The following is a 13120-nucleotide window of genomic DNA, read 5'->3' on the forward strand; positions in this document are numbered from 1 at the left end:
CACACTGTTAATGTAATCTTTTCAGAACTTCTAAATAGAAAGCTTGATTAACAGTCTGACCTGGTGGAACAAACTCCAAATGTACTACAAGTTGACACTTTCGTCTATTCAGGAAGTTGATGGACATCCAGAATGAGGTTTGTCATCAATCAATATTTCACTTTTTTTGTAAACACTTGTACACTTGAATTTTCCCATAGCCCTGTCCTTGTAAACTGTAGTCAACATCACAACAGTTTCTGTGGCATTTTTCACGAGCAGGAAACAACATTTCACAGGTACATGCTGTTCTCTTATATCAATCATCACAAAAAACGAGGTTGGAGCAAAACTGCTTTCATGAAAAAATTCACTGTGACCAGAGAGAAGTTTTCCAGGCAATGCCACTGGGAGCACTAACTCAGAGCGAGTTGCTTGGTGTTTGCCTACTGGGAAAATGTGTACGTACTATGAAAGTTCCACCTGGCGGAGCTTCTTTCCTTTGTTGGTACCCTCTCAAATGTATATAAAAAAAACAAAGCCATACTCAATGGCAACTCATAGCGACTCTATAGACCAGGGACAAACTACCTTATGGCTTTCCAAGACTAACTGTTTATGGAGTAGAAAGCAGACTTTCTCTCCCAGGTGCAGTTGGTAGTTTTGTACTGCTGACCTTTCTTTTGGTGCGTAGCCTAACACCTAACTACTACACCAGTGGAAAAGGAGCTCTGGTGGTGCTGTTGGGTTGGACTGTTAACTGCAAAGTCAGTAATTTAAATGCACCAGCTGCTTAATGGGAGAATGATGAGGTTGTCAGCTCTAACAAAAGATGCAGCCTTGGAGAGCCTATAATAAGGGCCCATGAATGGAATAGACTCAATGGATAAGAGTGGATAAGAGCAATGGAATAGAATTTAGAACCAGAATGAAACCTATGGACAAATGATTTTCTTAAACAATGAAGAATAGTCTATTTTAAAAATGGTGCTGGCAAAATTGGATAAGCACATGCCAAAAAAGGAAGCAAGACTTATATTTCAGACCATACACAAATACTAACTCAAAATGGATCACAGATTTAACCATACAGTTCTGGGAAGAAAATATAGTACAAAACTATGGGACTTACTTTTAAAAATTAATATACTATAAAATAGAACTACAAATGACAGAGCAGTGAAAAACAAAATAGATACCTGAAATTTCATAAAAATTAAACACCTGTACTCATCAAAAGTCTTTATTGGAAGTTAAGAAGACAAGCTATACAAAGGGGTTTAAAAAAATGGCCAACACACAGGGGCAAGTAACTAATCCTTAAAATATATATAAAACCATAACATTCCAAGAAGAAAAAGAAAAACAGCCTAATTAAAAATTGGGTAAAGGACATGGACAGCTTACCAAAGATAATATCCAAATGGCCACCCGACATATGAAGAAATGCTCACTAGCCGTTTGTGCGATGCAAATCAAAGCAACGATGACATACCACCTTACACAAACAATGGGAGCCAATTTAAAACAAACAAATAAACATCAAATCCTAAGAGGGTTCTGATTGACTGGAACTCACATACACAGTTCAACCCACATACAAACACTGTGGAAAGCATTTACAGTGTATCTTCAAACAACTGGAAATAGAAATTCCATACAATTCAGTAATATCACTGTGGGTATATATGCTAAGGAAGTAAAAGAGTAAAAGCACAAGCAGACATATGCACACCCATATTCATCACAGCACTGTTCTAAACAGCAAGAAGAAACAACTAAATGCTCACCGGTAAAAGAATGGATAAAGAAATGTGGGGACACACACACAATGAATACTATGCATGCTCAAAAACAATGATGAAACCATGAAGCACTTCATGGCATGAATGGCCTTGGAGAACATTATGCTGAGCAAAACCAGTCAATCCCCAAAGGACAAATGTTGTATGAGTCTACTGTCATGAAGGAAAAAGAAAAGACAAAAAGACTTTTATACCCAAAGAAACAGATGTTGGCACTTACAAGGCAGAGAGGATAAGGGTAATGTGTATGTGGGGGGCGGGGGGAGGGGAGTGTCAGGGTGCTTGTGTAAGAAGCACTAGGCTACAGGGTAGACAAGTATTACCTTGGGTGAAAGGATAAGACAGTGATTCACCAGAGAGGGGGAAAAAAATTAAAGGAGGGGGAACAGTGTGAGCTATTTGGTGGAGGGTGGGGGTTGGTTGATATGTAGCTTAAAACGAATAGAAAAGTGTTGATCTGAAATGTACGTCCCCACCTAATTCAAAACAAAAAATTGTTTTTAAAAAAAAGACAACCAACAGATTAAGGATCTTTCAAAGATGACACATCTGATAAGGACCTAGAAAGATAATACTTCAACAACCAAATCTCAAAAACATTAAAAAAAATCCAATTAAAAAATGGGTAAAAAAAATGAGGAGCTAATACCAAGGACTCAAGTAGAAAGAGAATGTTTTTAAAATCATGATGGCAACTAGTGTACAAATGTGCTTTACACAATGGATGGATGCATGCATTGTGATATGAGCTGTATGAACCCCCAATAAAATGAAATTTTTTTAAATGGGCAAAAGATACAGACTTCACAAGGACATGTAAGTAACCAATAAACACATGAAAAGATGTTGTCGGTGTTGATTAGCTGCCTCTATTAAGTTCTGATGCATACTAACCCTAGATACAACAGAAGAAAGAAGACAGCCCTGTTTGTGCCATCCTCACAATTGCTGCTGTGTTTTAGCGTGTATCACTGCCACTGCGCCAATTCACCTCTCCCTCATTTTGTTGGCCCTCTATTTATCAAGTAGGATACTCTTTCCCAGATACTGGTAGTCTCTCCGGATAACATGTCCAAAGTGTGTGAGGTGAAATCTCACTATCCTTGCTTCCAAGTAGAATTCTGGTTGTATTTCTTCCAAGATGGATTTATTTGTTCTTCTGGTAGTGCATGGTACTTTCAATATTCTTCATCATCACAATAATGCAAATGAATAAGTTCTCTTGAGTTCTTCCTAATTCACTGTCCAGCTTTTACATGCACATGAGGCCAATTGAAAATACACCAGCAGCTCTGAAGGAAAATTATGGGGCATTCTACTCCCCTAAACAGTTACAGTTTCAGGTTGCCTTAAGTCAGTACTGACTTGATGGCAGTGAGCTTGGTTTTGTTTTTTGGGGGTCAGGTACACCTTACTCTTCAAAGTGACATCTTTGTTCTTTTAACACCTTAAAGAGGTCTTGCACAGATTTGTCCAATGCCATGTACCAATCTGATTTCGTGATTTCCTGATTTCTTCAGGATATTTCCTGTGGATCCAAGTAAAATGAAATTCTTGACAATTTCAGTCTTTCCTCCATTTATCCTGATGTCCATGGGTGGTTGTGAGGATTTTTATTTCCTTTACATTGAATTGCACACACATACTGAAGGCTATATACAGTCTTTGGTTTTCATCAGCAAGAACTTCAAGTTTTCCCCACTTTCACCAAGCGGGGTTGTATCATTTACATATCGCAGGTTATTAATAAAGCCTTCCTCCAATTCTGATGCATTCTTGGTTCATTTAGCCTAGCTTCTCATATGTTTTTTCAGCATATACAATGAATCAATATGGTGAAAAGATACAACCTGATGTGCAAATTTTCATGATTTTATGCCAGGCAGTATTCCCTTGTTCTGTTTGAACAGCTAGCCTCTTGGCCTAAACACAAGTTCTGCATGTGCACAATTAAACAAAGGAGAGATTTCATTCAAAAATCAATGGAATATTCATTCCTGCTAAAATGTCACTGATCTCAGACCTCAAAATTTTAAAAATGATTTAATAAATCAAATGCTGGCGAGGATATGGTAAGTTAGAACTGTTACCCATTCTTGGTGGGATTGTAAAATGGTATAACCATTATGAAAAATGGCATGGCACCTTTTCAGTAAACTAGAAACAGAAATACTCTGATTCAGCAATCCCACTGTAAAGGATTACTTCTGTAGACCTAATTAAAGTAATACAAATAGATATGTCTACAGGAATAATAACAGTCTTAAGTGACCTGTGGCTTCATGTACCTTAAAACTAGGATAAATGAATTAGATGGTTCCTGACTACCACTAATGACTTCTGATCAAGTCCCCCCACCCCCCAGGAACCTGATAGAATAAATACCATATATACTCTAGTATAAGCTGACCCGAATATCAGCCGAGGCACCTAATTTTACCACAAAAACTGTATTAAAAATGTGCTGAAAAACTCAGCTTATACACAAGTATATACAGTATATAAAATAGAAGAAAAATTTATCTGAACTTAAATTTTTCAAAAGTGAATACTTACATGGTTGGTTGAGACTTGAGGGCTTCTCAAGACTACTACCCTTAAATATGATACAAACCTGAAACCAAAGCCATCCCCTAGGGGGCACCTTTGAAATGAACAGCAAATAGGTTCATGAAATAAAGAAAATTATATCTATTGGAGATTAAACTCCAAACCTGCTGTTGTTGTAAATTTTTACTCTTATCACTTACAAAAGACAGATAAAAACTGTCCCTATTTGGCAAAGTTATGACTTTTTGGAAGGAGATTGTCACATTTTTTCCTCCAGAATGGCTAGTAGGTTGGAACCACTGAATTTTTGGTTAGGAGCTAAGCACGTAACCACTATGCCACCAGTGCTCCAATGAAACCAAATGGTCAACAATTCCTTAAAATAAAGATGCACAGATAAGAGGATAAAAAAAATACAGGAGAACTAATGAGAATGTTAAAAATATTGTAGCCATTGTCTCTGAACAATATTTCTGCTATAACAGGAACTCAACCTATAGCATACACTTTCCCTGAAAACAAAATAAAAGATTTTTTTTTAAAAGCATTACTAGAGATAAAGGGAGACTTACCATAAAATGATGTAAACTGAAAAAACAATGTGTCATGTTTATTTAATGCTATCCTACATGGTAATAGGAAATGAGAGAGAATGGCTGGATCTTGCTGCTAGTTGCATCAAGTGGATTCTGACCTTATGCACGGTAAAACAAGCACCACCCAGTGCTGTGCCATCTTTACGATTGTGTCTAAATTTGAGTTCACTGTTGCAGCCATTGTATCAATCCATCTTTTTTTAGTTTTTTTTTTCTTTTTTTACTGACCCTCTAATTCAATCACACATGATATCCTTATCAAGGACTGGTCCCTTCAGATAAGATGACCAGAATATGTGAGATGAAGTCTTGCTATTCTTGATTCTAGAGAGTGTTCTACTAAAAGCATATAACTCTGATGCACACTTTTCTTGATTTTAAACCATCCAGTATCACCTTGCTCTATTTGAACAATTACTGTATATACTTGTGGATAAGCCGAGTTTTCCAGCACATTTTTTAATGCAGTTTTTGTGGTAAAATTAGGTGCCTCAGCTGATATTCAGGTTGGCTTACATTCAAATAGATATGGTAAGTGTTCTTGAATTCCCTGCTGTGTTAGGCAGGGTTCTCTAGAGAAACAAATCAGGAAACATGATTATATATATGTAAAAGGAAAGGCTTATACAGCTAGAAGGAATATAACAGAAAATTAGTCCACACAGCAGTACACAGGGCTCAGTTGAACTCACTTTTGTGGAACAGTTAATATACTGAATAAAAATCCTTAAACTCACGGAGGGGGCTTTGGTCCAAGGTCAGGAAGCAGACAGTGGAGTCTTCTCTCAGGCTGAATAGGCAGAGTCTGCCTACAGGCTGCAGACAGCAGGGTAAGGCAGCAACAGTCAGTAGCAAGGGAGCTTAAAGACGCAGGATCCATGGGGTATCAAACTCAAGCAATGCAAGGTGGAATGATCCACCAGCCTCAAGCAATGTATGCACCAGGAGTGTGGCGAAGCTGGTATGGAAGGAGCCTCAAGCTCTAGTGACCAGATCCATGGGTTGGCTTGGCCCACAGGTAGTGTAGCACAAAGGTAGAGGCATAGAACTAGCTAAAGCAGCAACACCATTGAGGCAGAGAACTAGCTAATCGCCAGAGAGCAAGAGAGAGGCAGGCCAGCCTTGCAGAGCTATTTATCTCTTTGCACTCCAATCAAACTGTGACCTGATTAATCTTGACTCACATGTTCCTATTGGCCAAGTTGGCACCATAAACCTAACTATCACATCTATCTCCAAAATGCTACTGATAACTTACTATGATCCACAAGTTTGAATACCATTGCATAGTCAATTATGCATGGCAAAACAACTTTCTGGTATTCTTTGTTTTTCGCAAAAGTCTATCTGTATCAAGTAGTGACATCCCATCCTCTTCTGAGTCCAGCTTGATTTCTGGGACTTTTGAAATATCTCCAGTAACATTTTAATTGCATTTGATATCAGTGATATTGCTTGATAATTTCCATATTCTTTTGGATTACCTTACTCTGGAATAAGTATGAATTATGATATCTTCCAGTTGACTAAGTGTGGGAAACAGAAAAGTTACTTCCCAGGTTGTCCCCCCATAATAATGCCAAATCTAAGGTGCTGTTTGCAAACACATGGTCACTGACTATGCACTTGGAGGTCAACTGTTTAAAGGTTATCTGCCTGAAGATTGTCAGTCATCTAAGGCAATCAGGCCCTAAGCTCTGTCACAACCTAAGTAGGGTCCACTCCCTTCTGATAAGGATAATGGATTGTTCCCATGAAGGAGAGCCCAAAGACACCTAAGTTCAAGCAAACTCTAGAGACCATCAAGGTTAGGCTGCCATCTTGACTCTAGAGCCTGCCTATCTTGTTACGTGTATGCCTTCCTGTCATGTGTATGCCTACTGTACAATCCCTTCCTGCCACATGTGTGGTTACCTGTAATTAGGGTCATTTCCTTAGAGTATATATAAGCCTTGGTTGGAAATATATTCTCTTTCTCTGTGTGGACCTGGCTCCTGAAGTCATGATGGTCCCTGAGGTGAGCACTTGCATGCTTCATCTTGTCTGATGTCTCTTTAAATTTACCCCACAATTACACAACTGCCCCTTGAACCAGTTCGATTGTGGAGACTGGTACCACACAACTAGGTCACTGTTTTCCAAATTCCTTGTCACAGGTTAGCACCTTCCATTGCTGCATCCATTTGTTCAAATATTATAATTGATATTTTGTCAATTCTTTGGGTACTTATTTTTGGCTAACCCCTAGTGAAGCTCTGATTTCTTACTGTAATATCATTGGTTCTTGATGATATGATACCTTTTGAAATGGTGCAACTTCGACCAATTATTTTTAATACAGTGATTCTGCATTCTTTTTTATGCTTCCTGCATCATTCAAGATTTTGCCAACAGAGCCTTTCAACTGCAATTCAAAGGCGTAACCTTTTTATTTTAGTCTTTCAGCTTGAGAAATGCTGAGTGTACTCTTTCTTTTTATTTTCTAATTCTCTCTGCTTTTTCAAATTCATGAGAATACTTTGAGTTCTCACATTGCCCTTCGAAATACTCTATTTGTTCTTCTATGTCAACACTTTAGTTTCTCAATGTTCTAGCGCAAGATTCAGTTTCTTTTTATATCCATTTTGGTATTTTCTTTCTCTCCTTTACTTCTAAATGACGTTCATGTGCTTCATGTAAGAGGTTATCCCACAACTCATCTGGTCTTCAGTCATTAGTGTTCATTCTATTAACATCAGTGTTAATCCTATTCTTGAAGTAGTCTCGGAATTTAGGTAGGGTAGACACAAGGTCCTATTTTAGGTCTTGTTGTTTATTTTATTTTTCTTTAACTTGCATAGGGGCAATTGGTGGTCTGTTCCAGTCAGGGCCCGGCCTTATCCTGTGCCTCTGTATTGTTTCTTTCCATATAGGTAGTCAATTTGATTCCTATGTATTCCATCTCACAAGGTCCATGTGTAGATTGGCTGTTTATGTTGTTGAAAAAGGGGTAGTTGCAATAAATAAGTTATTGAGCTTCCAAAATCCTATCATGCATCTCTAGTGTTGTTTCCAGTACCAAGGCCATATTTTCCAACTTCTGACCCTTCTTTGCTTCCAAGTTTCACATTCTAATCAATGCACCTTGGTTGCATGTTTGATCAATTCCAGGCTGAAGAAGTTGGTAAAAATATTCTATTTTTTCAACTTCAGTATTAGTAGTTGGTGGGTAAATTTGATGAGTCATGTTTAACTGCTCTTCCATTTGGCATATGGATATTATTCTAAGACTGGTAGTACTGTACTTCAAGATATATATTAAAATGTTCTTTAGAACAACAAATGCAATACCACTGTTGTACAACTTATCATTCCCAGCATAGACTATAAAGCTATCTGATTTATAAAAGCCAATACCAGTGCATTTCAGTTCACAGATGTATAGGATATTGATCTTTATGCATTCCATTTCATTTGACAACTTCCAGTCTCCCTAGAGTCATACTTAGATTAATGGATGATTACTATTGTTTCTTCTTATTAAGCCATGCCTAAGTAGCAAATGAATATTATCTCTACTTTGAAAAGGCAACCCCTTCAGTTATATTTTATGTACCTTCCAACAAGAGGGGTTTATCTTCCAGAACTATATTAGATAATACTGTACTACTATTCACAAGTTTTCAGAAGTAGATCACCAGGTCTTCCTTCCTACTCTGTCATAGTCTGCAAGCTCCACTGAAACCTGCCATCCATAGATGCACCTGTTGTTATTTAGAATACTAGTGGCATAGCTTACACATCACAGCAACATGCAAGCCATCACAGTCCAACAAACTGAGTAGGGATGGATATTATAAACATAGTAAATGAAAGAAACAAACACACTTCTCACACTTCCCCTAAAAAATAAAAAAGCATACAGTATATTTTATAATTTCATTTAAAAAGATCATAGGCAAAATTCATTTTTAAAAGTCATGCAAGTAAGAATATTTGAGAAGAACATATAGAGGTGATAAATAAAATTTGGGCACAATTGAGGTTGCTAGGATGATGATTAAGGAGTTCTGGTGGTGCAGTGGTTACATGTTAACCACCAGCAGCTCTACAGAAGAAAGGCTGGGCATTCTAATCCTGTAAACACGTACAGTCTCAGAAAACCACAAGGGGTCGCCAAGAGCCAGCAATGACTCGATAGTAGTGAGTTTGGTTTGGAGAGGATGATAATAATATTGTATACGTGATTTGGCCAGTTGTTGAAAAATTATGCTCATTTGCTGGTATTTCATTAAGTTATATACTTCTGACTTTTAGTAGTAAGTGTTATAATTTATTAAAAAATTGTCAATGAGTATAAATCTAAACCCATAAGCTTAATATAAGGATTAAAATGCAACAATTCATGCCAAGTGGTAAGCACAATGTTTACCGCATAATACTCCTCAAGTATAACAACAACAAAAAACTATAGCTACTTAGTGTCATTAAAATCCAAACATACTAAATACTTCATAAGCCTTCTAATATATGCTATATATCCTTAAACCATGTTGCTTTTCAGTAGTTGAGGTAAGAATTCCAGCACATAAGAGAAAACTCTTATAAAAACCCTCATGAAACCATAAAATTATAATACCCAAGCATTGAAAGGTACATCTTTATTACCTCTCTGGAAGCAGGTCTATATCCATAGCCAGATGGTAAATTTTTATCTTCCTCACATCCTTTGGCTCCTGGACTAAAGTGCAATTCAACATGAAAGCGTTCCTCTGAGGAAAGATCCTAAAAAAATATGACAGAGAAATTTTTTTATATGAGGAATGTTGAGCTCTTTTGAGGGGGCTCCAAAAAATTCATGGAAAATTCCATCACTTTTAAATCCTACTTTTCCTTAAATTTTTTGCAGCATACTTGCATTTATTTCTTTCTGATAACAAATGTAAATCAAGAACTGTTACCTTGTTAGGATCCTCATAAAGCATTATAACAATCTGAGTCATGTAGTTGAGTTCATTCACAACATTTAAATAATCCATAGCTCGTTTCCACTGTTCATCCTTTGACTCCTGAGCAAAAAGTATAGAGTAAGTATTTCCTTACACTGCTTTCTTTGAAAGTCATTCCATTTTCATTATGGTAGTTTGTCTAATTCTGAGTGATATAATAAAAAATAATGTGAATACTTCTTATATGCATGATTTTTCTAAAGAACTCTCCTATATTTAGTCTCAAAAAGTTTATATATGTATATTATTTTTAAATTCTCTTACCAGTAATCTTAGTGAACCTAACAGTAACTTTATAACAACTTTCAAATAAATAGATACAGCACACAATACTGAACTCTGAAGTTAAAGAATACATTTGAATCTTATAATTCCCAAAGTACCTTGTACTCATCTCATATCACATGTATGAATTATATAAGGTGCTATTTTTCCCTCACCAACTTATGGTCTTTATATCTAGTATACACCTATCAATAAAAACCCTTTATTATACTTTAATGTCATTGAAAATTAGCAGGAAGAATATGAGGGTTTCCCTTAATTCACTATCTCATCATCCATTTTTCCACCTCCATTTGGAGAATTACTGGCTTTCCAATATGTAAGCATAGAGCCTAAGAACTAAAATGAGTATCAAAGAATATACACCATAAGCATTCAAAGTAGCAGCAGGGTCTACTAACACCTTACATACAAACTGCTTTCTTATATATGGCATAAGTATTACAGATATATGAAAAACATACAATTTTTGTATATAACACTTCAAACTTTAGTATACAATGTCTTGTCAATATAAAATTTGATATGCAAAAGCAAGACAATATGTTGATAACTTGCTAAACAAAATCACTATAGATTTCCACTGTAAATTAAGGCATAATTTCCTGAAACATTCCCTTCTTGAAGTTTTTGGAAGAATAAGGTTAAATTCAGCATCATGTAATTACACACATTCTTAGCTTTATTTAACAAATGGTCATTCACACTTGCTGTGCCCAAATCATCAGGGCTACTATTCCCAAGTAATATTAAAGAGTAAATACTTGTGTGGGTGTGCACATCTCTGTAAATTCATGTGTGCAGTGATTTGTAATTTGAAAAAGTAAACAAAATATGTATAGCATTAAGCTTCCTTAGATGAAAATTATTGTGACAGTCTATAAAATAAAAATTTGTTTGGTAATCAAATCTATTAGACTTTATAATACTAAGTTATAAATAATGTATTCACCTAAATATAATTTAGTGTTTCAATTATACATTATTATATATACTTATAATATTATTTATATTATACATTAAAATAATTATATATATGTATATGTGTGTGTGTGTGTGTGTGTGTGTGTGTGTGTTTTGGCTAGGCCTGCTCTAAGAAGTAGACAAAGGTGTCAATTTGTTACTTACAGATTCAAAAATGAATTAACACTAGCTACTTGTGTTAGTTCAGGTAGACTAGAGAAACAAATACAGAGAGACTCATTTGTATAAGAAAGAGCTTTATATAAAGAGTAATTGTACAATAAGAAAACATCCCATCCCAGTGCAGATAAAGTCTCTAAGTCCGATATTGGTCCATATATCCAATCACAATCTAAAGTCCTCTTCAGACTCACGAAATACATACAATGATGCTGAATGCAGGAAGATCACATGCCAGTGGGTGGGAAGTCTTGTGGATCCAGTGGCATTGTAAGCATCTCAGAGCTGGCAGGGATCTCCACGTGGCTCCTCCAGCTCAGGGCACTAATGTAGCTCCATGTGTCTTGTCAGCTGCAATGTCTCCCAGGGAGTGAACATGTGTCCCACCTTCAACGAGCTATTTATCTCCTTAGTGCCTCCAAATGAGGTCATCAAGCTGTGGCCTGATTGAGAGGCAAAACTCCACCCCTTCATTCATAAAGTCTCAAACTGACAACAGATTATGTAACTACCACACTACTGAAGAACAATGTAAAGATATTAATATTTGCTAATTAGTAATAAGGAGCTTACTATAGATTTTAATTTTCAAGCTAATAATTAGAAGGTTTTTTAACACTGGAATGACAGATGTTTTAAAGAATTGTTACTCAGTTCTTGTTTTAGAAATGCAGTCTAATTTGAATAAATGGCTAATAATTTCTAGTTCTACCACATTTTAGCCCAAATTATATATCACAAATTATACATCACCACTCCTTTACGTAATTGTAGTAGCTTCTTAAATGATCCTCAGATCCACTCATAACCATTTACTCTCCACAAAGCCTTCTAAATTCCCCCTCTAAATCCTTTTCAATGACTCCCCAAGCCCTTTAGCACAGAAGGCCATAGAGTCCTGGTGGCACAGTGGGTTACAAGTGTGGCTGCTCACTGTAAAGTGAGTTGGTCAAAATCACGGGCCATTATGCAGGAGGAAAGATGAGGCTTTCTACTCACGTACAAAGCTGTAGCTGGGAAACCCACAGGGACAGTTCCATGCTGTCCTATAGGATCAATATTGACTTGAGTCAGAATTGGCCTGATGGCAGTCTGCTGCCACTTTATCTAACACTTACGACTATGCTCTAGCCATAGGGCTTCCCACCTTTCAGCTACTTTCCACTTCTTAAATAAGTGAATAACTTGCCAAAGAGAAAATCATGTAAGAGAATGTATCCTTCTTTCCCCCAAATAATTTCATCATTACTACTGGTATATACATACATGTCTGTGTTGTTATTTAAGGATCTTATTTTTCATTCAGACTCCTTGATTGAAGTTTCTCTAATTCCCATATGTATGCAAATAACGTTATTTTGCTATTCCTTAATTGAAAAGCAGAAACCAAATCAAAAAGGGCAGGGAGAAGGAAATAGTCTGAAGGTAACTATTCCTCAGTGCCCAATATGAAGACAGATTTAGGAATAAAGATATATTTATCACATCATTGTGGATTTTACTACCCTCACTTTAAGAAAACAAATAATAGAGTCTTTAAAAAATCTCTTTATATGTAAATGTAGATATCAATTCAATATACACAAAGGGATTTCTTATCTTTTTGCAAGTTTAGAGATGACTGAAAAGATATTTTAGATACATAGCAGAAATGATAATTTTATCTATGGACTCTATGCTTTGAATAAGAAAGTGGGTATTAAAATTCTGTTTTTATATGCTGCCAATCCCTAAAACATCAGCTTCTTCATCTTTCAAGACAAATTCTCTAGAA

The 13120-nt window shown here is 36.2% G+C and overlaps 1 protein-coding gene across 15 annotated transcripts in view; it reads right to left on the minus strand.

The window, feature by feature from the left end:
• PPIP5K2 (diphosphoinositol pentakisphosphate kinase 2) overlaps positions 1 to 13120 on the minus strand; it is a 96094-nt gene that overhangs the window by 19838 nt on the left and 63136 nt on the right. For all 15 annotated transcript variants that reach the window (XM_045285092.1, XM_013005661.2, XM_030888918.2 and 12 more), the window contains exons 22-23: positions 9871 to 9978; positions 9578 to 9694 (exon numbers count right to left, since the gene is read on the minus strand). In XM_045285092.1, coding sequence (XP_045141027.1) covers positions 9578 to 9694; positions 9871 to 9978 — 225 coding nt within the window. The remainder of the gene's footprint in view (positions 1 to 9577; positions 9695 to 9870; positions 9979 to 13120) is intronic.

This window comes from Echinops telfairi, unplaced genomic scaffold (genome assembly GCF_000313985.2).
Source record: "Echinops telfairi isolate 266 unplaced genomic scaffold, ASM31398v2 ScPeMD7_7469;HRSCAF=8507_1, whole genome shotgun sequence".
NCBI lineage: Eukaryota > Metazoa > Chordata > Mammalia > Afrosoricida > Tenrecidae > Echinops > Echinops telfairi.